Source organism: Lissotriton helveticus, chromosome 8, assembly GCF_964261635.1.
Source record: "Lissotriton helveticus chromosome 8, aLisHel1.1, whole genome shotgun sequence".
NCBI lineage: Eukaryota > Metazoa > Chordata > Amphibia > Caudata > Salamandridae > Lissotriton > Lissotriton helveticus.
The window spans coordinates 1596089388-1596117058 of NC_136069.1; the positions used below are offsets into that span (position 1 = coordinate 1596089388).

Here is a 27671-nt window from a genome sequence, read left to right on the forward strand (position 1 = left end):
GGAGCTTTGACTGCTCCGGCTATTGTATCCCGCTGGGCACTTTTCAGGGCCGCCATCGTGCGGTGTTCAGTGACCACTGAAGTGATTGGCCGCCACATACATACACGCAAATCACACCGAATATCTCAGCACCCAGCAACAGGCAAGCCATCTGCGCCTGAAATGAAACCCCTTTGTCAACATTTGTCACCGAATGGTGGTTGTAGGCAGGTGCCTCCTCGCGAGCAGGATGTGAAGGGAAATTATTGTTGAAGCCGTATGAGATGTAGCCTAACAGCCAGAGCTGCCGACTTTGGCGCAGGGGAGTCAGGCCCCAGGCCCGCCACGGCTCACCATACGCTGTTTCTGGGTAAATCACTTAATCTCATCGTGCCTAATTAATTAATTTAACTTTGTGTAAGGAAAACTGATGCAGTGTGAAGTATTATCCTTCTAGCTGTGTTTGGTACTCTTTTGTAACATGCACGCGTTACATTTCTCTTGTAACACACTCGTTGCTTCCTCTTGTACTTTGTTTGCTTTCGATACTTGCACAAGTGCCACCATTGCCTACGTAACGTTTGTTCTTGTGTTTGAGTGTGCTCCATTTCTTGCAGTATTATACCTCTACTTGTACTTTGCTCGCTTCTGTAACCTGCACACATGTCACTTTTTCCTCCTGTAATGCACCGTTAGCTCCTCGTGTATTTTGTTTGCTCACTATTGTCACTTTTGCCTCGTGTAACTTAACGTTTGCTTTTGTAACATGCTCACTTGTAATGCTCTCTTGTATCAGTTCTGTTCCTATTGTGAAGCCTCTGACACCTTCGGGTAAAGTCCGCGCTATATAAAAATGCATAAATAAATAAACAATACGAGGGAGCGCGAACTGTGTGAATATAGAGAAAGTTACCATCTCCCTTAAATTGTGAAATTGACCGAAAGGGATTAAGCAGCCCGAGTCGGGTTGGAGATCGTTAATGAAGTGCTGTATGCAAACGCATAAATAAAATACAATAAAATAAATAAGGATGGGCCTGGCATGGCCTGGGGCAGAGGCTGGTGGCCTACCTTTGAAGTGCGTCACCGTGTCTCTTCAAGGGCTGGGGGCCGGGCCGGGTGGGCGGCAGCAGCAGTGTGACACACGACGAGTGTCACCGGTGACTCTAACCCAGGGTGGTGTGGAGTGGAAAAACTATGGATTTGGGCCCAGATCTTTGGACTGGGGTGAATGTGTGACATTGATCCACATTCTGTCCATCACTGTTGTGTTTGCAATTACCCCCCCTATTTTAAACAACAAGGGGACCCCAATTAGTATCAGCGAGGGACCTCGGGGAGCTTAGTTATATGGAAACAACAATGGTCCCTGGCAGCGAGACAAATGATTGAAAATGAATATAGACTCAGTCAGTTCTATATTAGAGAAGACATGCCCAGCCGGGCAGAGGTCCTCAAAATTTATATTTAAATCAAAGTTTGCAAAACAAAATAACACCTTCAACAATTCACGTGCGTGGGGCACAAGCCTGTACCCAGCCACAACAATACACAAACAACAACATACATAAAGGGCTTGTAAGGCAAAATCAACAGTCTCTGCAGAATTCCAAGTTTAGACAGAGAATTTCCTATAGGTACCATTACACAATTTTTGTAACAAATTATTTCACAAGTATATGGTACACAGTGGGTCGACGACGTTTCGGACCCCTTGCTAAATGATGGGGTCCATCATCAGGACAAAACAATGGTTGCCTTTTTAATTTAAAAGCCTCTTTTGCCTAAGGAGAAGAAAGAAGGACAGAAAGGTACATTAAATTCTCACACGCATAATGATAGTGACATTCTGCAGTGATTATCGGACCGATCTGCCTGTATCCAGGTGGAGACAGCGAGTGACATTATTTATAGTGTCACCAGGCATGTGACTAAGTGAGGAAGCACATTCTATTGGCGAATAGGAAGGTGTATAAAAGTAAGTGAGTGGTACTCCGAATAAAGCCCAGGGTGGCAAACAGATCAATTAAAAAACGGCGCAGTGATACCAATGAATATCAGGGGAGAGGTGCGGCAATACATTTATATTCCAGAACACATCAAAAATAAGGTGAAAAACGGCGCAGTGATGCGAAGTGAGTTGTAAAGAGAAAGTTAATATGGGCGGAATCGAATTGGTACAGTTGTGGCTACACCCAAGATAGAGGTATAAGGCTCACCAGAGGGGTAAGGGTACTGGAGCTCAAGTAAGCGCGCAGGCGAGGGCTTACTTCATGAATAATTAATAATCCGCTTCAATCGGTATATCTAGATGAGGGGAGGAAATAACGTTTTAGGATTGGGACCAATCATTTGTTAATGGTGTTGACCGTAAAATGGAGGCGTCTTACCAGTGGTACCAGAATATATATTTCGAGGGTCCAGGGCAATTGAAATGAGAGCTCAAGGGAGGAGCGCGCAGACAAGGAGTTTAGAAAGGAACCAATTAGGGAGGCATTATCCGCTTGGTCGGTTCATCTGGAAGAGGGGAGGAAATAACCACACTTGAGACAGGGAACGGCCATTAATTAATTAGGCGGTCAGAGGGATCTTTATGCGGCGGCTAACCAGTGAATCAAGGACGTTAAGTCGAGGGTCCAGAAGGCAGGAGAAGAGTATTATCTTGCATCCGCATGTACCTATATACAAAATTTCTATTGTAAGTGTGGAAGTCTAAATTAAGGATAAGATAGGCAGATACTCGTAAAGCCGAGTAGGGCTTACCTTGTGCACCGGGTAATACCGGAAGCGCCGCGTCGCGCTGGGGTCCTGGAACCAGGAGGGCCTGCCGGTAAAGGGAGGGGATTAGCAATCAGGGGTAAACAATGGGGCTGGGTGTAGCGCGGGGCTGTCAGGACGTCCAGGAGGCGCGTCCTATGCTTACCGGGTCAGTCGGCAAAACTCGATTTCCTGGTTAGGCGGGTCACGTGAGCCCAGCATTTTATCATGCTCGGCCATTGGCTGACTTGAGGGCATGAAAATAAAGAAGGGACCAGGGCTTAGCGGCCATGTTAGGGGAAGGGAGTGAAAGCCACAGATAGGACAGTGTGCATAGGGAAAAGTGCAGCGTGGTGACATCTGTGAGTGACAATAAAATTTGTGACAAATATAGCAACATTAAAATTAGAGTACATTATTTACACATAAGGGTCTCTGCGAAGGCCAGAAAGTTTTATATCCACTTATATCTTTTCAATTAGAGACCATAGTCAAATTAGTGTGGTCCAGTCCTCTTGCTGGTTAAGACCAGAGTTCAGGCTATCTGTCCTTATGTCCTTATGATCCATTTTAACTCCTCTTTATTGAGCAGGAGATTTAGGTCGCCTCCTCTTGGTGGTATTGTCACTTGGTTTATCACCGTCCAGCGGATATCATTTTCCGTGTGCTCCTTGGAGGTGAAATGTTCAACCAAAGGGGCGTTGGGTGTCTTACAACGTATTCTGCTCCGATGTTGGGAAATCCGCAATTTGACTTTCTGCTTGGTTTGTCCAACATAAATAAGATCACATGGACATAAGATTGCATATACAACATTAGAGCTGTTGCAGTTTGTGAACGTCTTCAACACATTTCTGGTTTCCTTGTAAACAAATTCTTTACTCTCAACAGTGAAATCACATACCACACATGTTCCACATTTCGCATGGCCCCTAAGTGGTGTAGTGGCCCAGTGGTCATTAATCGTTCTTTTAAGTGGGGTAGGGGAAGGTAAGGCTGCCCTCACTAAATGATCTTTGATATTCTTGCTTTTTTTGAAAGCAAACAATGGGCGTTCCCAGTTCAGTTGCCCCGTGCCTAATTAATTAATTTAACTTTGTGTAAGGAAAACTGATGCAGTGTGAAGTATTATCCTTCTAGCTGTGTTTGGTACTCTTTTGTAACATGCACGCGTTACATTTCTCTTGTAACACACTCGTTGCTTCCTCTTGTACTTTGTTTGCTTTCGATACTTGCACAAGTGCCACCATTGCCTACGTAACGTTTGTTCTTGTGTTTGAGTGTGCTCCATTTCTTGCAGTATTATACCTCTACTTGTACTTTGCTCGCTTCTGTAACCTGCACACATGTCACTTTTTCCTCCTGTAATGCACCGTTAGCTCCTCGTGTATTTTGTTTGCTCACTATTGTCACTTTTGCCTCGTGTAACTTAACGTTTGCTTTTGTAACATGCTCACTTGTAATGCTCTCTTGTATCAGTTCTGTTCCTATTGTGAAGCCTCTGACACCTTCGGGTAAAGTCCGCGCTATATAAAAATGCATAAATAAATAAACAATACGAGGGAGCGCGAACTGTGTGAATATAGAGAAAGTTACCATCTCCCTTAAATTGTGAAATTGACCGAAAGGGATTAAGCAGCCCGAGTCGGGTTGGAGATCGTTAATGAAGTGCTGTATGCAAACGCATAAATAAAATACAATAAAATAAATAAGGATGGGCCTGGCATGGCCTGGGGCAGAGGCTGGTGGCCTACCTTTGAAGTGCGTCACCGTGTCTCTTCAAGGGCTGGGGGCCGGGCCGGGTGGGCGGCAGCAGCAGTGTGACACACGACGAGTGTCACCGGTGACTCTAACCCAGGGTGGTGTGGAGTGGAAAAACGATGGATTTGGGCCCAGATCTTTGGACTGGGGTGAATGTGACATTGATCCACATTCTGTCCATCACTGTTGTGTTTGCAATTACCCCCCCCCCGCCCCCCCCCCGCATATATGGCAAGCGCGTGGGGGCTGACCAACAACTGCTGTCCAGGGCCGTCATTGGTAGCCTTTTCACGCGCTACACGAATGACGGCCCGGGGGACCCCCACATTGGCTAATTTACAGTGGCAAATGGCTCCAGGCCATAACAGCAAGCAAGTTGAAGCAACAAAGCTAGGTGGTGCCCTGGGGGGCGGGGGGGGGGCTCCATGCATGTGCGGAGGGAGTGTGTGTGCACCGTGCAAATGAATTACAGTGACAAGCAACCACTCCAGATAAGATAACAAGCAAGAATGTAGCAAGGACTGAGCCAGGCCTCATTGATGGATGCCAGACCTCGCCTCTGCTCGTGTGAGTTAGTGACTGTGTGTGAAGCGCGATGCGTGTGTGACTGTGATTGTGGGCGCCTGCTCAAGCCAGCCCCCCCCCACCCACACACAAGAACACAAATGTAGCCCAAAAACTACCCCCCACCAGGCATGGGATGGGAAAGTCGCCCAATTGTGCGGGAAATAGCCCAATCTGGCCCTGTGTGCCCGGTGTCCACCTTTAAATACCCCTCCCCCTGCCACATTCCTAACCCTAGATTTACGGCTGAGCTGGCCCAGTCCTATTCTCCAGTCTGCCCGCTCTTTCTCTTTCCTTATCTCCAGCCAATCCTCTATTGGTGCTCAGGCTCCGCTTCCCGGGGGAGGCCTCCACTGAGACCCCCGGTCGAGCCACTGTCCCCCTCCCCCTGGGGCGTGGGGGGCTGAACCAGGGGGCATTGCAGCCGCCCGTTTAGCTTGTTGCCTCCTAACAAGATGCCATCAGCAGGCTTCCGGAGAGCAGCGTGACCTGCCTTAGTGCAATAAAAGGATTTCATTTGCATCAGAGACAACAAACGGTTCCACAGCACCGCTTTGCTGCGCTACACTCCTGCAGCTGGGGGAATCCAATATGGAGCACTAGCAAAGCCTGTAGGTACCCTGACCTGTGGTGCACAGGTACAGCGACTGATCAGCAGTGCAGTCAACCCTCTCATAGGGGAAGTACAGCATAGACACGGCTAGAACCCTTTACAGCTTTGCTTTGTTTCACAGCATGTAAAATCCAGTAAAGTATGAAACTCCCTCATGCTCTTCCCTCAATCCCTTTCTTAATTGAGTTTGGCTTTCTCAGAAGAGCTGTTTGCTTCCTCTGACAGACACTTTTGCAGCACCCTCACGTAAACTAAGTCCTAGCTTACATACTCCTGTCAAATTCTTTGTTTCTTCTGATGGGTGACCAGGCCTTTCACTCCCTCCAGACCCCCACCACTCCCCGCTCCTTTAAGAAATGTTCTTTCTAAAACACGACAAGTCCTGTCTAGCGCTCGCCTCGCCTTCCTCTTCGTGCTACTGAAGGGCAGGTGCTGGATTGGTAGTTTTCTTTGCATATTTGCATACATGTTTTCAATTGGCTGCTGACTCCTGAAACTGTTGTAGAACTTCAAATGCCCTTATGTCTTGGTCTTTGTATTACAGCTTACTGTGTAGACGTTTCAGTTGACTCACTACCCAGGGTTTGTTTCAGCCTGATCCAGTGAATGAGATCTGGAATTGTGGACACCTCAACTTCTGAGACCAAAATCCCAGTTGCGTACAATTACGGCTTTTTCCTGATTATTAGGATCTTGTTTGTTTTTCTACAGCATCATTTAACCAGTTGGCATTAAACGAGCATTTGCAATGCAGTAAGTCTCGCCTTACTTAAAGTTTGAGCCATTGGCGTTGCTAATAATACTGCAACACCAATAGCTTAAACTCTTAGTAATGCGACACCTATTGTATTACAAAGGCTTGTTTAAAAGACATGTAACATCAGTCTCATTGATATGCTTTCAGTAGTTGTGCTGCATTGTGGCCTTGCATATGTCGAGCCTTGTTCAATTCTCCATGTCCAAGCTTGCCAGCTGATGGACTTCTTTGCTGGTCAAGTACCCACTTTCCCCCAGGGCTTCCACCCTTTCTATTTCTTTGCTGAAGAGCCTCCCTTCCTGTGCTGTGCCTGGACTCAGCCATCCTAACTTCCACTTTAATATAGGGATCCTTCCTGTGCTGTCCTCTGATCTCCCTTCTTCCAGTAATTCCAGGATTTGACATGCCTTCTTTGTTGCCTTTAAAACTGTGACTTTCTGAGCACACATGGAGCCAACTTATTCCACGAGAGGGCTTTTTACTCTCCTGGAGAGACTTGTCAATGATTCTCAGGAAGACAAACCATGAGATTTCAGGCCGATGAGGTATTACCCCCCACCTGCAGTTAGCCACTTAGGTTTTAGCCCCAAAAGGCAGACTTCACAGGGAAGCCCCCTTTGAAGGGCAAATGTGTAACACTAGGGTTGCCCCATTGTATAGGCAGAAAGGCTGGCTTGGGGAGCAGAGATGGAAAACCAGTTGCCAAACCGGTTTCCCTAGTGTTGGACTAATGAGGTCCACACAACCAGCGAGGGGCTCTCGTCATTCCAGCCGTCTTCAGCCCGGCTTGCTTGAATCCAATGGCAAAGTGAGCAAGGGACTCACGTCTGAGCATACCCTGCCACACTTATGGCGGCCAAAGCGGTACAAAAGGGGGTGGTGATGGACGGAGCATCTGAATAAATCAAACACTCACACCCAGTCAAAAGATCTGGGTTTGATCCATCACCGTTCTTTAGCCCACTCTGCCACCCCAGTTCAGACATGGCTATATGCAAATCAGTCTGACCCTGTGCCTCATGGGAACAGTCCAGCCCGAACTGCCAAGCCATGCCTTCCCTGGACCGGAACTGGGGTGGCAGAGTGGGCTAAAGAACGGTGATGGATTAAACCCAGATCAGTTGACTGGGGGTGAGTGCTTGTATTGTCAATGCTCCGTCCATCATTTCCTTTGGTTTTTCTTTGTTCGCCATAAGTTGGCAGGGTATACTCAGACGTGAGTCCCTTGCTCACTTTGCCACTGGATTCAAGCAAGCCGGGCTGAAGGCGGCTGAAATGCCAGAAACCGGTCCTCTGTAGCTTGTTTCCGGTCCAGGGAAGGCATGGCTTGGCAGTTCGGGCTGGACTGTTCCCATGAGGCACAGGGTCAGACTGATTTGCATATGGCCATGTCTGAACTGGGGTGGCAGAGTGGGCTAAAGAACGGTGATGGATTAAACCCAGATCAGTTGACTGGGGGTGAGTGCTTGTATTGTCAACGCTCCGTCCATCATTTCCTTTGGTTTTTCTTTGTTCGCCATAAGTTGGCAGGGTATGGTCAGACATGAGTCCCTTGCTCACTTTGCCACTGGATTCAAGCAAGCCGGGCTGAAGGCGGCTGAAATGCCAGAAACCGGTCCTCTGTAGCTTGTTTCCGGTCCAGGGAAGGCATGGCTTGGCAGTTCGGGCTGGACTGTTCCCATGAGGCACAGGGTCAGACTGATTTGCATATGGCCATGTCTGAACTGGGGTGGCAGAGTGGGCTAAAGAACGGTGATGGATTAAACCCAGATCAGTTGACTGGGGGTGAGTGCTTGTATAGTCAGCGCTCCGTCCATCATTTCCTTTGGTTTTTCTCTTTACATAAGGCCCCAACTTAGTGCAGCACACTGTTCACAATAGTTTATGCGTTGCGTTTGAAGGCACACAACGGGGAAAATGTTAACACGCAAAAGTGGTGCTTATGTGGCTCTGCTGTCATTTCCAAGGTGGTTTGGAGTCAGCATGGAGCCACACAACTCCACTTAGAGATGCACAGGAGGGCTGCGGCTACATTCTCTGCATCCACTCTGGGGAAGATACTCTATGGTAAGGAATCTGCATTTAGTAACCTGTCCGTTTGTGACGTCACCCACTCGTGTATGGATCAGTAGACAAAAGCATATAGAGAAGCAAAGACATCCAAGGTACCCAACATCCTTAAACTGCTAGTTAGTTGCGGAGAAAACATGCTCTGTATCAGTTATTTTTATATAACAAATGTTTGATATGGTTAAGAACGTTAAATGAACATACTAAATTTAACACACACCTACTTAAATATTCAGTTGTTACTTTGTAGTTAAAGGTGTACTGGTACCTTCAGCATTATCTGTGCACTATGAAACCAAGCTCGCAGAAAACTGGATATTTTAAGTATTTTTACTGATCCCTTCATATCTATTCTCCTGTATTCAGACCACAGACAATTCAGTCCACCTACTAGTAATTGAAAGTAAAACTGCTACGTGTACAGTGTTCCCCAGAAGTTTGTTGCTTTTGCGTTCAGTGTGGATGTTTTGGGGCTCAGGAGTTTGTAGATCTGCGCTGTCTGGTGCCCGATCTTGTTGAGGTAGCTCATGTATTGTATGAGGGTGGGCTTCCCCTTGTTCAGGTTTCACCTCCTCCGGGGGGGGGGGGGCTTACAGACCCCACAACCAAACCAGCCTATACTATGTATGCTCCATGTAACCGTAAAAAGGCTAAGAACATCCCAGCTGTAACCCCACCCTCCCCCCCTGCATCTCCACGGTACTGTATTGGAAAATCTTCTAAATCATTATTGTTTATTTTTAGTAAAAAAAATAAAGTAAAACTGCTACGGCCGGTGCATGAACATTTACCCTTGTGTCTTTTCCTTAGACAACCGTTGCTTCATTCAAAATTACCGACGAGGAGATGAAAACTGGTGACCCCAATGAGACCTTGCGCAGAGGCACCATGCTTCCCAGTCAGATTCAGGCCATCTCCTCGCGCCGCACGACCCTGGAGCCAGGCATCAGCAACAACATCACTACCAGGAACAAGCGACCACTGGAAGTGACACATCAGGGTCCAGAAACCCCCGAGGTAGGACTATACACTGAAGTCCAGTTTTTAATGCCTATGTGGTATGTTTACATGTTCATGTCATCTTATCGCACCCTTCAATAGCTGCTTGTATTATGCAACTTTTGCGCCCCTATGAAAGTTTACTTTACCATACATGTCCTTTGAGTTTTTTCCCCAGAGTATGTGTGCAAAGTCATTCACCATAATTTCATATGTAACAAAAAATTGTACATATATGTACTACATTGCATCGTTTTCCCGAAATGCATTGGGCATTGGATGTTAAGAAAGAAAACAAAACATCTTCATGAAGAAACGTTGTTTGCATTTATGATTTTTTGTAAATAGGCCCACTGATGACAAAACGTTTTATGCTATGATATGCAATAGTATTGACCAATTCATAAACACAGGTCACAAGTATGATGCAATGTTGTACATACATGTACAATTTTGTTACATATGGAATTATGATTTACAAATATGATTTAAAAAAAAGATTTGTGTACGAATAAATGTATATATTATGTGAAAACATGATTAGCGTGTAAACATTGTGGAATTAATTGTCTTTCCCAGGGAACAGTGCGCGTTACTTGCAGCTCTTTTCTGCATATTTTTTTTCCTTCAAGTATCGGTGTTAGCCAACACTCGAGTGTAATGCTGCCCCCCAAATAGATTCATGTTCTAATACAATGAAGTTCACCAAACAGTAGATAATCGAAGGTGTGCACCCCATTCTCCCAGTATACAAAGTCATTCACTTCCAACATGTTCTTTGCATCGCCAGAAAAGCAGTGGTATAACAAGGCCCCTGCGGCATGGGGGGGAGGGGGTCCCATTCGGAGGGGCACCATTTTGCCCAAGGTAAATTAACATTTGTAAGATATGGGACACGGGGGAGCCGGCTTAATTTTCTGCAGGTGTTTTTCCGTCATTTTAAGTTATAACGCTGATGACAGTATGATGATCTGCATTATCTAGTTCCGCTTAAACTGCTAGAGAATCAGTAGTGCTCTGCTGCTATTTTGTTAGGTTTGCGCTGTAGAAATACCACAAACATACAATGTTAGTAGGTGTTTTGAAAATATTGAAAATCTGTGCTATGTGCTTTCATACTTTTAAAGTTGAACTGGCATGTTGGGGTACTGGTGAAACCCAGGAAGAGTAGGCGCCAGTAGTACTTTATGGTTTTCTTGTGGGTAGAGGACTACCCTATCAAACCCCTCAGACAGGGCTGAATGGGTTCTGGGGAATGGCAACTAACCTCCTTAATCCAGGTACCCGTGTCTGCTAAGAATTGTGACGGGATGCATAGTTAGCTAGTTAGGGAACTAAGACGCAGCAGGTTGCATGATGTCCCAAAACGCTGTGTGTGAAATGGCTCTTCAGAAGTATTTCTCTTCATGTGGTCTAGAAATTGGCAATTGCCCTCACATTTTTATGAGTATTGCAGCAAATGGCAGGTTCTGCATCACTGGCATCATGTTACTATGTTCTTTAAATGGTTGGGCAGTGTGAAAAACATGCCAATATGCACTCAGAATATTGGGCTTTTGTAGCTGTAAGGTATCTTTGAAGCACAGGTCAAACCCTCTGAGGTAGTGGAGTGCATTACATAGCTAAGAGGTTTTCACATTGGTTACAACTGACATTCTTGTTAGGGTGCTGACCATTTTAGAATGAGGTATGGTGGAAGAAGTTTAGTTGTGGAAATACATCTGCAGCTCTTTCGCAATTATTGGATAGATAAGTGGAAATGGTCTATTTTCTGCTCCTCAAATCTCACTGGTGGTTGGAGTCTGCTCACCAGTCCTAATACGTACTAAGCAATAGTTGCCAATAAGGCTAAATCAAATTTTTTTTAAGGTTAAACTAAGTCAGTGGTCCAACAGGTTGTTTAAAAGTGTAGTGATGTTGCAGCAGTGAGCTTCTTTCATCCTTTACTTTTGTGTTTTGTGATTTTGCTCTTGCTGTTTTGACCATGGAAATGTTTTGTATCAATATGAGTTTCCCTGCCACTTAATCTTGTCTTGTCTCTTCATGTTGATCGCCTAACTGGAGGTACAGTAAACCAGTGGTGGTATGTAGCCAGTGATATTCTCAGAGCTTGTTATGTTATAGTGCCTTCTCTGCCCTGTGATCAGTTGCTTAGCGACTATTGTTTGAAATAATTTGCCTTTATGCCTAAAACTTTTTATTAAAAAAACAGGTTGGAATCCTCCGATTAACCCCATGTGCTATGCTGAGGGTCTAGGTGTGCGACAAGATCTCTTATGTTTATGATCTGGAGAAAATTATCATCCATCTGGAAAGTTGAAAATTCCTTGCTTCAGATTGGTAAATTTAGACCAGTTGATGCCTATCACTAGGGTTTTTTACCTGGCTAGCCTCTGCTTTCCGTTTCAGTTCTGTCAGCTGGAACTATTAAGCAATTTTTAGAGTTGCAATATTTAGAGTCAATATTGATGCAATATTAAAATATGCTGAAGATGGTTTTGATTTTAGTGTCGGCCAAATGTATTTGTAATATAAATGTTAAATATAGGGCCCTCCTTGAAAATCTACTTGTCAAAGATAATAAATGACCTTGTTTCCACCACTAGAAAACCTGTGCCCAGTAATGTTAATGTTATGTTATGTTAATGTTAATTTTAATTTGTATGGCGCAACAGCTCTCCAAAAAGGGTTTCGCGGCGCTAGCTAGGAAGGACCAGAAGGAAGGGAACGATTATTGATTAAACAGCCAAGTTTTTAGGCTTTTATGAAAATTCGCATATACAGTTTCATTGCGAAGCGGCACAGGCAGAGAGTTCCATAAAGTGGGGCCAAAGTAGGCAAATGATCGACCGACCATACGTGACAGTCTGATTCTAGGTACAGAGAACTTTGCCTGAATGGCAGAGCGGGGTGCGCGTGAGGGAAAGTAGGGGTGAACCAGAGCCTGCAGGTATTGAGGGGCCGCTACAGATTTGATTTTGAACATGAAGCTAAGGGCTTTGAACCTAATTCTGCTGTCCACCCTGAGCCAATGAATTGAGGCAATTCTGGGAACCTGACCAATCAGTCTGGCGGCAAAGTCTGGACTACCTGTAGCTTGCGCGTTACCTCCTTATTTGCCCCCAAATAGAGGATGTTGCCATAGTCCAGACTTGAGGTGACAAGAGCTTGAACCACGGTTTTCTGGGTAGAGCTGGGCCGCATCCAGATAATCTTTTTGAGCCATTTCAGTATGGTAAAACAAGTTGCAGCCACCTTTACTGCTTGGTTTTTCAGAGATAATGAGACTTCTATGATGAAGCCTAGATTGCGAATATGGGGAGAAGATTGAGGAACAGCACCCAATTCAATGGGCCAATGTTGGCGGTCCCAAAGGTCTTTATTCTTCCCCCGGATCAAGACCTCCATTTTCTCCCCATTAAGTTAAAGAAAATTAGCCTGCATCCAAGATGCAATATTATGCAGAACTAGCTGCAGAGTAGATGTCACAGAGGCTTTCTTAGCAGAGAGGGAGAAGATAATCTGGGTGTCATCTGCATAGGAGAACAAGGACAACCCAGCCTCTACTGCAAAGTTAGCTAAAGGTCTGACATACACATTGAACAATAAAGGGCTTAAAATAGAGCCCTGAGGTACCCCATAAGGGGAAACATGCTTATTGGAACAGGCAGAAAAGACCTGGAACGTGCGATCTGAGAAAAGAAATAAGCTAATTAAGTGCTGGTCCAGTAACACCCAGGGATCATAAGGCCTTCACTAACATGGTATGAGAGACTTTGTCAAACGCTGCGCTTGTCAGTTAGTATGAGGGCTACCGTAACTCCTGAATCTAGATGTTGCAGCCTTCCCGTGACTCCAAGGAGTGTTGCGTTTGAAAAACCGTCTCTAAAGCCGGACAGTGATGGATGAAGACATTTTTGTGATTCAACAAATTGGGCTAGTTGAGCATTTCTGTGTTTTTCAAAGATTTTTTTTAAAAGGACGGAAGCCGAAAAATAGGCCGGTAGATGGAAGGCTGGTCCGGATCAGCATTGGCCTTTAAGAGAGGAACCACCATTGCGTGCTGCCACTCTGGAGGAACTGTTGCTTCCTCTAGGGTGGCATTCAGAAGTTACATGATTATCAGGAGTGAAGGAGTCTCAAGCTGTTGAAGCACTGAGATTGCAAGAAGATCATGAGGTGAACCAGATTTAATGCTATCTAAAATCTGTTTGAAGGAGTACATATCTAGTGGAGACTAGGATTCAGGTGTAGCCCTAGATTCTGATGCCTCTTTTTCTTGGTAAGGGATGGTCCTGGCTGCAGGATGAAATGAAGATTTTTGCCCTAAGGAGGTTATCCGGCATCCTGTCCTTCATTTCAGAATATTTTTTCTACTTTATGGAGAAAGAATTTAGCCAAGTCTTCACTTTGTCGATCATTTAGTGCAAGAGGCATGGCTTGGATTTCAGAGCCCGAGAGCACTTTAATCATTTTAAAAAGGGTCTGGGAAGAATTCAGCGCAGTGGAAATAGTCTAAGTGACATATTCTGCACGAGCTGATTTGCTGAGAGTATGTAGTCTTTTTTAGCCTTTTTGTATGCAAGTTTAGTATCAGACGCATAATTGCTCCTCCAGCGTCTTTCCAAAACTTTGCATTTTGATGTTTCCAATTTTAAGTTCTCAGTGAACCAAGTTGCAGGAGGACGATGGTTATTCACGTTCTTGATAGAGGGCGGAAGGCAGGTATCAATGGCCTTTAAAAGCCATTCTTGAACAGCACCTGAAAGAGTAGTCAACATTTGTTTGGTTATAGAGTCCTTGGAGGATAAAAGCTTATTAAGGACTTGAATATCTAGTCTTCCCCAGTTCCTGGTAGGTTTGCTAATATTAGGGGCAACTGTCGGTAGATTTGCGAAGATCTCAAAGCAGAAGCGGACTGCAAAATGGTCAGAACAACACAAGGGAAGAGCTGGTGATCATTGAATGTTGGACAGACTGGAAAGATAGGGTCCAGTAGATTGCCAGCAACGTGATATGGACCAGAGTTGCAGAGTGTGATGTTCAATGCCGCCAAATCAGAAATCAATGTAGTGCTGTAGTGCCTCCGGGTGGCTTTGTTCTCTGAGAGTGTCCTCTTTCACTTCTTCCCTGGCTGTGTGCTTTGTTCTGTTAATTGTTCCACTCTGCCTTCCTGGTACTAGGACGGTAGATTTACGTGCATTTCTGCATTCCTACACCCTGGGTATTCCAGTGTGGGGCCTACTCACAATCTTCTCCCTTTTCTCGTTGCTTGGGGTTTCTGACTCCTCTACAGTCCTATGGGTTTGGGTCTTTTGGCTGTGCCTCAGTCCTTAGCTCTTTACAAGGGATTTTTCTGTCTCCAGGGTTTATATTGCCTTCGCTTGCAGGGTTGCTTCTCTGAAGCGGTGCTCTAATTTTTCCTTTCCATGCTCTTCAGAGACCCAGTGCCTGGCACTGTCCCTCATGGTTCTGTTCTTCACCTTTCCTTTCTGTTTCTCTGCTTTTTCGCACACTGTTCCCATACTCTCCAGTTTTGTTTGTGATGGCTATGCGTTGTGGCACGGGAAAGTTCTCAGAAGAAAACGGACATCAGCGCGCCGGGGTGGTACTTATGTGACCTCGCTGACATAATGTCCATGGACAATGTCAGGTTGGGGTCGCGTGGTGCTGCCCCCGGCACGCAAGGATGCAGTGACAACAATTTTCCGGATCCAATCTCACACCTGGAGATAATTCTACATTAAGGAATCTGCGGCTAGAATTGTCTCTACCAGATACATCGTTACCGAAGGTAAGAAACTTGTACATCTGAAAGAAACAGGTTTGTGTTAGATTCCTTTCCTTAGAATTTCCCCAGGCGTTTGACTGGATTCGGAAAGTTTTGCGTAGCAGTACCCCTGCGCGTCGTCTGCGGCTCCGCGTCCGTCGTCTGCATTGTGATTGCCGGGATGATGTCGTCGGTGTACTTAGACGCCGCCCTCACTCGCTGACGTCAGTTATTCTTTTTTCCACGCCAGCAAGCGCAGATCCGGGAAGAGCAGTACTCCTAGTCAATTTTTGACTAACTTTTTGCTCTCTTTTGGATCACTTCACGAGTCTATAACCTCGACTCGCGGTGCCGGTAGGGATGCCCGGGTTCAAACTCTGTGACAATTGTCACCACTTAATGTCGTTGACCGCCCCCGCACCGTCGGTGCCTTTACTGTCTCGGGGCTGACACCGATGACAAGTCGTGCCCCGACTGCCGGGCCTTGACCTCGAAGGCTAGGCGGGAGCGGTCCGTAAGTGTCTCTGGCTCCCGCAGTCTGCCCGCGCCTCTCGAGGTCCCGGTCCAGGAGGAGGTAGAGGGACCGGTCGCGGGCCGCAGTCATCGCCGCTCGACGAGTCAACCCCACTCGTCGGTCTCCAAGTCATCAGGTAAGTCGAGGCACTCTAAAAAGAAGTCAAAGAAGCGACATCGCTCTTCCGCGCGATACGGCCAGGGATTTGGGGGACACCGCCCACGCGGCTCCACCGGAGCTGCAAGCGCCGTGTCCAGCTCCACACCCGCCAGTGTCTGGGCTGCACATGACGCCGGAGGAGATTAGTGCTTTCCTCACGGCCATGAGGTAGCACTTCCCTCCGTCGGAACCCGCCGAGGTGCCTTTGGGCCCCGCGGGTCCATCTGGGAGCCCAAGTGGGCCGGCGGCTCCGGCCCCGTTGGGTGCTTCGGCCCCGTGCTGTCGACTCCGGTCCTGACGCCGCAGGGCTCCTCAGGATCCAGGCCTGGATCTGTGACGTTACCGGTTGACCTTACGACCCCTCCACTGGCGCAGTCACCAAGGGTGTCGCCCCCGACTTCGTCCCAGGACGACTTCATCCCCGGTCCGGATCCGGCGCAGTCTTTGATGCAGATCAGTGAGCCCTTCACCGACGACCCGGTTCCATCATTTATTCCTGACTATCAGAAGATGGATGACAAGGGGGTCTGGGAGGGGTCTGACGACTCTCTGGCACTACAGTGCCAGTTGAGCCAGGACTGGGCAGACGAGCTGGGGGAGGCTAGTGGTCTGGACACTTCGCCCGACACTGGTTTTGTCTGCCCTCCTTCTGTGGCTACGGAGGAGGGGGCAGCTTACAGCGTGGTGTTGACTACGGCAGCCAAAGCCTTGGCTCTTGAGCTCCCTGTCGCGGCCGTGAGGACTAACCGCCTCCCTGAGGTGCTCAAACCGCAGGCAACCTCCTCGTAGCCTCTCCTGCCCTTTAACACAGCCCTCACTGATGTTCTGGTGGGCACCTGGTCCAAGCCCTCTACGGGCCTTCCCATAGATCGGAACGTGGCCTGATGCCGGCTCCGGGCGACCCCAGCTTCCTGTCCGTTCACCCCACCCCGAGAGCCTGGTGATCCAGGCCTCTACCTCCCAGACCGCATTCCCAACCGCTCCTCCAGATCGGGAATCCAATAGGTACGATCATTTTGGGAAGAAACTGTTCTCACTAAGTTTGGGGTTGCGGTCTGTCAACCCTGCCTGCCTTTTGGGCCGTTACACCCACACTCTGTGGGATACGGTTGCGGAAGTGCTGCCGCAGTGCCCGGTGGAGGTCCAGGCAAAGCTTACCCAAGCTTTAGTGGAGGGATTGGATGCAGCACGCTATTCGATATGGTGTGGACTGGATACCACGGACTCGCTGGGTAGGGCGATTGCAACAACGATGGCAGTTCGCCGCCACGCCTGGCTGAGGTCCGCAAACTTTTCGGGGGATGTCCAAGCCACCCTTGTGGACATGCCCTTTGATGGCCGTCGCCTCTTTGGCGACAAGGCAGACAGTTCGCTGGAGCGTTTCAAGGACTCCAGGGCTACGGCCAAGTCCTTGGGCCTCGGTCAACGCCAGCAAACTTCCACCTTTCACACCTTTCGTGACCAAGGAAGGTGCACGTCCAGCTAGCCACAGGCCGCAGAACCAACTTAAATGCGGATGTGGTAACCGCCATGGCGGTGCAGGGGGACAAAGGCAAGGTCAATCCACATCCGCTCCTGCAGCATCTGCCTCAAAGTCCTCCTAGTCCGAGCTTTCAGGTGCATTCGATTCCAGTGGGGGGCATTCCATCACATCGGACAGGTGGGTGCTGCAAATCGTCTGAAGGGGCTACTCCCCACCACCCCACCCCCCTTCGAGGCGACCCCCTCCAGCCATGCCACCGCAGTACTTGCAACTTCTGCAGGAGGAAGTTACGGCCCTCTTGGACAAGGGGGCCATCGAGCGCGTTCCTGGGCCAGAAGTAGCATGTGGTTGCTATTCCCACTACAAAGGAGGCCTACGCCCTAAGGGCTACCTCTCTGCCATTTCAGCCTTCTCTTTTCAAGTTTCCTGTTGTAAATAGATTCTTGAAAGGCATCACGCACATGTTTCCTCCTGTTCCTTTCCTGATGCCTCAGTGGGACTTGAATCCTGTTCTAACTATTGATGTGCGCTCCTTTCGAGCCACTTCACAATTGCCCTCTTCGTCTTCTCACTCTTAAAACTGCATTCCTGGTTGCCATCACCTCTGCTAGGAGAGTGAGTGAACTCCAGGCTCTATCTTCTAAGCCTCCTTTCCTTTCTGTACATCCGGGCAAAGTTGTCTTGAAAACTCGTCCTTCTTTCCTGCCCAAGGTGGTTACAGCCTTTCATATTGGGCAGTCCATCACCTTGCCCACCTTCTTTCTGCCTCCGCATCCCTCGAAAGAGGAAGAGAGGCTCCACCGTCTGGACCCAAAATGTGCACTCTCCTTTTATCTAGACCGCACACGCCAGTTCCGGGTGGACGACCAGCTCTTCGTTGGTTACGTGGGCGCGAAGAAAGGACGGGCGGTGCACAAGCGGACCATCTCTTGGTGGGTCGTGTTGTGCATCTGAAAAAAAAAAATATATTGAATCCCTATTGGAAACGTAGCAGTCTAGGATCGCTGGACACAAGAGAATTGGGTGGGATTTAGTAAGATGACGGAGTTATTAAATAAACCCAACAATTAATTAATTTTACAAAAAAGGAAGGAGCAGGCAAGTAAACTAGTAGATACAGGGAAAGAGTATCAGTACACAATTTTTATTATCCTCCCTATAGGGTTACACTCTAAAACATCATGATAGAAAACAATTTAAAAAATGTTAAAAACCACCGACAGTGGAAATACAGTAAATAAAAGTACAGTCAAAAAAAGTCGACGCGGCGTTTCGGTGCTATTCAGTGTTGACACCTTCTTCAGGACCTTAAAAACATTTGACTTCGTATCTACAAATTAAATAACAGTATTTTAGTTTTTATTTTTGTACACTAATTCATGCTTATTTACACCTGCCTTGCTTTTTTCCATATTAACTCATACATTTATCAATCATGTTTTGCCACTTACATTGTCCTAAAAAATTACTGGAATTATAAACTCAATCCAAACATCATTGTTACTACCCACAGTCTCTAGGATTACTCATTCTGTTAAATCCTCGTTATAAACTCTGTCTGTGGTCAATTCATTCTAACCACCATATTATGAGGTCTACTCACATTTCTTAAATATACTCTAACGTAATGTACCTGTATGTTGCATCGGAGAGCCTTTCAATTGCTTTCCTGATATCTGTATGCTTCTTTGGTCAATACAGTTTAGTTCTTGACTAAATCAAAAAACCAGAAAAAACAACGGAACGTTCTTATTACCGTCTCACGTGTTTATTTGCTCCCTAATGGTGCTTGTCATTGATTTCATTCATTATTTACCTTGAGGCTTGAATATATACTCAAAGTCGCACAGAGGAGCCGCCGTTTAATAATGCCAGAGGCTTCTTAGGTTAATACCTAAATGTATAAAAATCACATACATCCGATGATTAATTCGTGCTGTTTATATTAGAAATCTCGGTTTTGTCAGTAATGCTATCTTTACATAAAACTCACCCAAATTTTGAGGTGGGTCTCTCGGTATAGTGCATTAATGACGGATGGTCATTCACTCGTTTTCATGCTTGAGAGTAGGGTACCTATGAGTGTAAAATAACATAACACGGGGGGCTTGTTTCATAATCGATTTATGTTGTCAATTGAACCGCGCTATTCTGTCTATGTCTTCAAAGTTAGTTAGTCGATAGATAGGAATTTTATTGTTGTCGAGTAACATAGCCGTTAGAATTAAGCGGTTGTTACTTTCAATATGGCTTAATACCTATTAGTCGTGTAATCCACTACTATGCAAGACAGTCTGAATACCCGGGATAACGTATTACTGTTCTCCTGGGGTGGTAGTCCCTCTTTTATAGACTATTCCTCCTCCCCGTTAGTTTTTGGTAAACTAAGTTGGAATGTATTACCTTCAATGCGTCTATAGAACACCGGTCGTTTGAAGTTAGCGTTTAACGATTCGCTGGGGGATAGCACTACCGTCCCTATGTGCCGCTACCTACGCAGCGAGCCCCACTCTTACCTTTGGATTCACTGTCGGCCTCCCTGCTCCTCCGTGCTGTCGGTCTTGGAAATATTTTGCCGTTTATAATGGCCTCGTGGGGTCGGCGTTTTTATGTTGCCTCTACCCCCATTGACCCGGAAGTGTTCGGTCACATATTTTCCATAATACGCGGGGGGAATATTTATATAAATATTCCTCACTATTGTTCATGATTTATATCCCATAGATAATCTTGAAACTTTAAACACGAATGTTTCCCTCAAACGCCGCGGATGAACATAGACGCTGCGTGCGTTTACCCGGAAGTAAAACTACCGTAATTGTGATCACGATAGATGTGGCAAATTGATCAAACCGCAACTTTGCTGCATCTGGAATACTCCATTTTGTGTTCCTACCGTGCAGTTAATAATGCTACATAGAGATAACAACTTCGAGATATACTAGCAAATTTATCGTGGCGGCCATCTTGGATTGGGACGATTCGCATTTACATTCAAAGTCAGAGATATATCTCTCTGTTAGCACAAACTACTATCAATACAATACAATATTACAGTGATGGTCAATCAGTTTATGCATTATGAATACAACATTGTTTCCAATACATATTCTAATACATATACTTCATAGTTACAAGAACATAATCACCAGGATCTATATACATTGGATCTCTTTCAGCATTGAAACCTAATCTATTAACCTTCCATATTACCATTTTCTTGTTACTCTAACCAACGATGGAATTTATCAGATATCATTTTGTTGGGGTTCAGATATTAATATTCTGTTGCCCATCTAATTAACATTACATTTGTGGATTATAGATGGACTCATAATGTATGGTGCAAGTTTTATAGGATTATTCTTTCCCATTCCTCTCTATTGTTCAGGCCAGTCCGAAAGGTGTTAAATAAAGACATGTAGAATTGCTCTTTTTTCTTTCTTTTGCTGGTCATATTACCACCTCTCGTGCTTTGAGATATTACCTCAACACCGCACCATTTTAAATCTTCCAATTTATGGTTATGTGCTATCCAGTGTTCCACGAGTGGAGCAGTTTTTTTCTGAGTCCTGATCGCAGATTTATGTTCTGTTATTCTTGTTTTTAGCTCTCTTGAGGTTTCGCCAATGTAGGGTTTATTGCAGGGACACTTGATCATATAGATCAGATCTTTGGTCTTACAATTTATAAAACTTTTGATCTTGTGTATTACACCATTATAGGAGATTGTATTGCCCTTCATTTGTGAGGCGCAATTCAGGCACATATTACAAGCAAAGTTGCCAGTAAGGAATGGTGTTTTATTGATTGTACTTTGCGTGTTTCTGATATTTTCCTTGTAGGTGTGGACCAAGCAATTTTTTATAGTTCTGTTCCGTCGGAAACTGAACATTGGTTTTGGAATACTCACTCCTTCTCTATCGTTAAGTAACGACCAGTTACGATTTATAATGTTTTTAATTTTGTTACTGGCCGCACTGAAGTTAGTTACAAAGATCAATTTATCCTCTGTTTTGTCGTTTTTTCTTTTGTTTTTATCAAAGAGAGCATCTCTGTTGTAATATTTGGCACGTTTATACGCTTTTCTCAGTAAATTTTTTGGGTATCCGCGGTTTCTGAGTTTCTCGGAAAGCACGTCTGCATGTTTGTTAAAATCTTTCATATTAGTACAGTTACGTCTAATACGTAGATATTGACCAAAGGGTATATTATCTTACTAAATCCCACCCAATTCTCTTGTGTCCAGCGATCCTAGACTGCTACGTTTCCAATAGGGATTCAATATATTTTTTTCTGATGTAAGATCCCCTTCCCTGAGAAATAGAACAGGGGAACCTCCTATATCTTTGAGTGCATCTGAAAGAAACAGGTTAGTATTAGATTCCTTACATTAGATTCCTTACCTTAGAATATCCCCAGGCGTCAGTCTGGATCCGGAAACTTTTGCGTAGCAGTACCCCTGCGCGTCGGTAGGCGTCGTCTGCAGGCGTCCCCTGCGGCTCCGCGTCCGTCGTCGGCGTCGTGCGCCGTGATGACGTCGCTGGAGTATATAGACGCCACCTCCGCGCGCTGGCGTCAGTTCTTCTTTTTTTCGCGCCAGTTAGCGCAGATCCGAAGAGCAGTACTCCGGTCTTTTGACCAAGTTTTTTGTTTACTATCTAACTCTTAAGGTGCCGGTAGGATGCCCGGTTTTAAGAATTGTGACGGGTGTGACCGCACGATGTCGGTCACCGACCACCATCGACTCTGCCTCCGGTGCCTGGGCGCGGACCACGACGTGGAGTCCTGCGTCGACTGCCGGGCCTTAACGAGTAAGGCTAGACGGGAGCGGTCCCGCAAGCTACTCGAGCTCCGGGTGTCGGCCCCGCGTCGAGAGCGGTCCCGGTCCGGCCGGAGGTCAAGGGAGCGGTCGAGGGAACGGTCGCGGAGCCGCCACGAGCGCTCCGGAAGTCGTCACCATTCCTCCGGTTCCTCAGGTAAGAAACACAAGAAGTCGGGGCGTCATTGCACCCCCGACGCTCGCGCGATGTGGCCGGGGGTTCGGGTGGCCCCACCCCCGCGGCTCCGCGTGGGTCGCCGACGCTGCCTGCTCCATACCCGTCGGTCCCTGGGCAAGGCGCGTCGCGCGAGGAGATAGGAGTTCCTCATGGCCATGAGGGCGCTGTCTCCTCAGACGGGGCCTACGGCGCCTGCGGGCCCGGTGGTCCCGTCCGGGGGCCCGAGCGGATCGGGTGCTCCTGCCCCGACGCCGTCGGGTGCTCCGGCGCCGCTGGGCCCTTCAGGGTCGACGCCGGCTGGTCCTCCGGCGCCGATTCCATCGGGGCAACCCGTGGTGCCGCCTCCGCGCGGCGCCGTGACTCCGACGCCGGTTCTGGCCGGCGTCGGGGCGCCGGCTCCGGGCGGCGCCACCCCCATTCCCTCTCCAACTCCGGACGCGGAGTCGTCCGACGCCGAGTCCGGCGCCGATGGGGCCCATTGACCCCGAGGAGCCGGTCTACATCGTTGACTCCGAATATGGTGAGGATGAAGATTATGGAGAGGGTTGGGAGGGGTCTGAGGACCCTCTGTCACACGAGTGTCAGTACGACGTGGACTGGACAGGTGACTTGGGTGATGCCAGTGGTCTGGACGAATCTCCTAATCCTGGTTTTGTCTCGCCTCCTACTGTGGCCTCGGAGGCTGGGGCTGCTTATTCAGTGGTGTTGATGAGGGCTGCCAAGGCCTTACACCTTGAGCTCCCCGTCGCAAAAGTGAGGTCTAACATCCTCACCGAGGTCTTCAAACCGCAGTCATGCCCACAGGAGCCTCTGCTGCCGTTCAACGAAGCCTTGACGGACGTTCTTTTGGGCACGTGGTCCAGGCCCGCTTCAGGTACGCCTGTTGATAGGAACGTGGCCAGACGCCACCGTCCGTGTCCGGACGACCCCAAGTTCCTGTCCACCCATCCCACCCCTGAGAGTCTGGTGATCCAGGCCTCGACTTCCCAAACCGCATTCCCGTCGGCCCCGCCCGACCGGGAATCAAAGAGGTACGACCAGTATGGCAAAAAGGTCTTCTCGTCCCTGAGTCTGGGACTGCGTTCTTGCAACACCGCATGCCTCTTGGGCCGCTACACCCACTCTCTGTGGGATACGGTCGCGGAGTGTCTGCCGCAATGCCCGCAGGAGGTACGGGACAAGCTCGAGACGCGGCGAGATATTCCATCAGGTGTGGTCTTGATACGACCGACTCGCTGGGCAGAGCGATGTCCACGTCGGTGGCGATTCGTCGCCACGCCTGGCTGAGATCCGCCAATTTTTCGGCAGATGTCCAAAATACTTTGATGGACATGCCGTTCGATGGCAGTCGCCTGTTTGGCGACAAGGCGGACCACGCGCTGGAGCGCTTCAAGGACTCCAGGGTCACGGCCAAGTCCTTGGGTCTTTCGACCCCGCGCCAGCAAATGGGTTCGTTTCGCTCCTTTCGTGGCCAAGGAAGGGGCGGTCCCACACGTGCTGCCAGCCACGCACCGCAGAACACTTCTCAACGCGGTGGCGGGCGTGGATTCCGCCGTGGAGGCGGTCGGGGACAACGGCGAGGTCAGACCACACCTCCCCCCGCAGCGACAGCCTCCAAATCCTCCTAGTCCGTGCTTTCAGGCCCATGTGACGCCAGTGGGTGGCAGGGTTCGCCATCACCACTCCCGCTGGCGCACTATCACATCGGACAGGTGGGTGCTGCAGCTTGTCAGAAGGGGCTACTCCCTCCCCTTCGAGACCACTCCTCCAGCCATGCCACTGCAGAACCACCGTGTGTCGGGGGACCACTTGACACTTCTGCAGGAGGAAGTTACGGCCCTCTTGGCCAAGGGGGCCATCGAGCGCGTTCCTGGGCCAGAAGTAGGGTGTGGTTGCTATTCCCACTACTTTCTGGTACCCAAGAAGGACAAGGGGGGCCTGCGTCCTATCTTGGATCTACGGAACGTCAACGGCTTCCTCCGGAAGGAGAAGTTCAAGATGTTGACTTTGGCTCAGGTCTTGGCTGCTCTATACCCGCAAGACTGGATGGTGGCGTTGGACTTGCAGGATGTGTATTTTCACATCCCCGTCCTGCCGGCCCACCGGCGTTACCTACGGTTCACGGTAGGCCACGAGCACTTTCAGTTTATCGTGCTCCCATTCGGCCTTACCAGCGCCCCACGGGTGTTCACGAAAGTGATGGCGGTGGTCGCAGCTCATCTGCGCCGGTTAGGGGTTTCAGTCTTCCCCTACCTCGACGACTGGTTGTTGAAGGCGGGCTCGCCCCAGACAGTCGTCCACCACCTTCAGATGACGGCAGACCTCCTGCACGAGCTGGGGTTTTCCATCAATGTGCCGAAATCACACCTGTGTCCCTCTCAAAAGCTCCTTTTCATCGGAGCGGTTCTCGACTCGGCGCAGTTTCGGGTTTATCCTCCGGAACGGCGGGTCCGGGATATACAGGCTTTGATTCCCATCTTTCAGCCGTTATCCCGGGTCTCGGTCAGGTTGACGCTGCGGCTTCTGGGGCTGATGGCCTCCTGCATCCTTCTGGTGCATCACGCCAGGTGGCGGATGCGGGCTCTGCAGTGGGACCTGAAGTTTCAGTGGGCCCAGCATCAAGGCAACCTATCCGACCATGTCCTGATCTCGGAGGGCACTGCGAGACAGTTGCAGTGGTGGCTTACGGACCGCGATTGGGTCAGAGGCAGATCCCTCTCCCTTCCCCAACCGGAGCACGTAGTTGTGACGGACGCGTCCCTCCAGGGCTGGGGAGGCCACTTGGGAGAGGCGGAGATCAGAGGCATCTGGTCTCCGGCGGAGTCCCGGCTCCATATCAACATGTTGGAGCTGCGAGCGATTCGCCTAGCACTGAAGGCATTCCTCCCCTTTGTCAACGGGAGTGTAGTGCAGGTGTTCACGGACAACACCACCGCCATGTGGTACTGCAACAAGCAGGGCGGAGTGGGGTCGTGGACCCTTTGCCAGGAGGCCCTGCGTCTCTGGCAATGGCTGGAACGTCAGAGCGTGACTCTGACGGTTCAACACCTGGCAGGTTCTCTGAACGCCAGGGCGGACAAACTCAGCCGTCGGTGCTCGGTGGATCACGAATGGCGTCTGAACTCGGACGTGGCGAAAGGCCTCTTTCTGCAATGGGGAGAGCCTTGGTTAGATCTATTCGCCACAGAAGAGAACGCGCAATGTCATCAGTTCTGCGCGTTGGAGTTTCCAAGACGGCACTCGCTCGGAGACGCCTTTCGGCACGAGTGGAGTTGCGGTCTGTTGTACGCCTTTCCGCCTATACCACTTCTGCCCAGAGTGCTGAAGAAGATCAGGCGCGACCGGGCCCAAGTTATCCTTGTGGCTCCGGACTGGGCTCGAAGGTACTGGTATCCCGAGCTACTCAGCATGTCAGTCGGTCCCTCGATCCGCCTGCCCCTTCAGGAGGACCTTCTGTCGCAGCAGCAGGGGACGGTCCTCCACCCGAACCTGTCCAGTCTCCACCTCCATGCATGGAGATTGAGCGGCGACAGTTGAGGCCATTTGACTTGCCTCCTGAAGTCTGTGATGTGATTCTGGCAGCCAGGCGTCCCTCCACAAAGTCGGTATACGCCTGCCGGTGGAACAGATTTGTGGCATGGTGCACAGCAAAGGCTGTGGATCCCCTTTCTGCCCCTCTCTCCGAGGTTCTCCTCTTTCTTCTCTCTTGCCCAGCAGGGCTCTGCTCTGGGCACTATCAAGGGCTACCTTTCTGCCCTTTCCGCCTTCTTAAGGCTACCTGATCAGCCATCTTTGTTCAAGTCCCCTATTGTAACGAGATTCTTGAAGGGCATCACGCACATGTATCCACCTGTTCCGTTCGTGATGCCTCAGTGGGACTTGAACCTGGTTCTGACTTTCTTGATGTGCGCTCCCTTTGAGCCGCTTCATTCCTGTCCTCTCCGTCTCCTGACTTTAAAGACGGCCTTCCTGGTTGCCATCACCTCTGCCAGGAGAGTGAGTGAGCTCCAGGCTCTTTCTGTCAAACCTCCTTTCATGTCCATTCATCCAGACAAGGTGGTTCTGAGAACTAGACCTTCTTTCCTGCCCAAAGTAGTTTCTGCTTTTCACATCGGGCAGTCCATCACCTTACCCTCCTTCTTCCCGCCTCCGCATCCTTCAAAAGATGAAGAGCGGCTCCATCGTCTGGACCCAAAACGTGCGCTTTCATTTTATATGGATCGCACACGACAGTTCCGGGTGGATGACCAACTGTTTGTTGGCTACGTGGGTGAGAAGAAGGGAAGGGCGGTACAGAAACGAACCATCTCTCGGTGGGTCGTCCTGTGCATCGAAGCGCGCTACTCTTTGGCTCGGAAGGAGCCTCCTGTTGGGCTGAGAGCCCATTCCACTCGGGCCACGGCGGCTACTACTGCCCTGGGCCGGGGAGTCCCTTTGCAGGACATTTGCCAGGCGGCTACGTGGGCCTCGCTGCACACCTTTGCGAGGCACTACTGCCTGGACAGTCAAGTCCGGAGGGATGGCTTCTTTGGCCGTTCGGTCCTCCAGGACTTTCTGGTGTAGGTTTGTATTGGTTCGCAGACCCACCACCGGGGTTGGTATTGCTGGGGTATCTATTCTAAGGTAAGGAATCTAATACTAACCTGTTTCTTTCAGATGAACAAGTTACTTACCTTCGGTAACGATATATCTGTAAGAAACAGTAGTTAGTATTAGATTCCTTACCGCCCCTCCCATCCTCCCCGTTCTGCGAACTGATACCTAGGGTTAAGGACATCCCTTTCAGGGCCCTAGTTTCAAATGGCACCAGTGTTGGTTCTCACATGGCTCTGCGTGTTCTGGCGCGGAAAAGCTGTGTGCAAAGAACTGACGTCAGCGCGCGGAGGCGGCGTCTATATACTCCAGCGACGTCATCACGACGCCGACGACGGACGCGGAGCCGCAGGGGACGCCTGCAGACGACGCCTACCGACGCGCAGGGGTACTGCTACGCAAAAGTTTCCGGATCGAGACTGACGCCTGGGGATATATAAGGTAAGGAATCTAATGTAAGGAATCTAATACCAACTACTGTTTCTTACAGATATATCGTTACCGAAGGTAAGTAACTTGTTTATCAAGGTCTGTTACTCCTTGGCGAAAAAGGAGCCTCCTGTTGGACTGAGGGCCCATTCCACTCGGGCCTCGGCGGCTACTACTGCCCTGGGTTGGGGAGTCCCCTTGCAGGACATCTGTCAGGCAGCTA

The 27671-nt window shown here is 48.7% G+C and overlaps 1 protein-coding gene across 11 annotated transcripts in view; it reads left to right on the forward strand.

The window, feature by feature from the left end:
• NUMA1 (nuclear mitotic apparatus protein 1) overlaps positions 1-27671 on the forward strand; it is an 832005-nt gene that overhangs the window by 736063 nt on the left and 68271 nt on the right. For all 11 annotated transcript variants that reach the window (XM_078658631.1, XM_078658637.1, XM_078658630.1 and 8 more), the window contains one exon: positions 9312-9518. In XM_078658631.1, coding sequence (XP_078514757.1) covers positions 9312-9518 — 207 coding nt within the window. The remainder of the gene's footprint in view (positions 1-9311; positions 9519-27671) is intronic.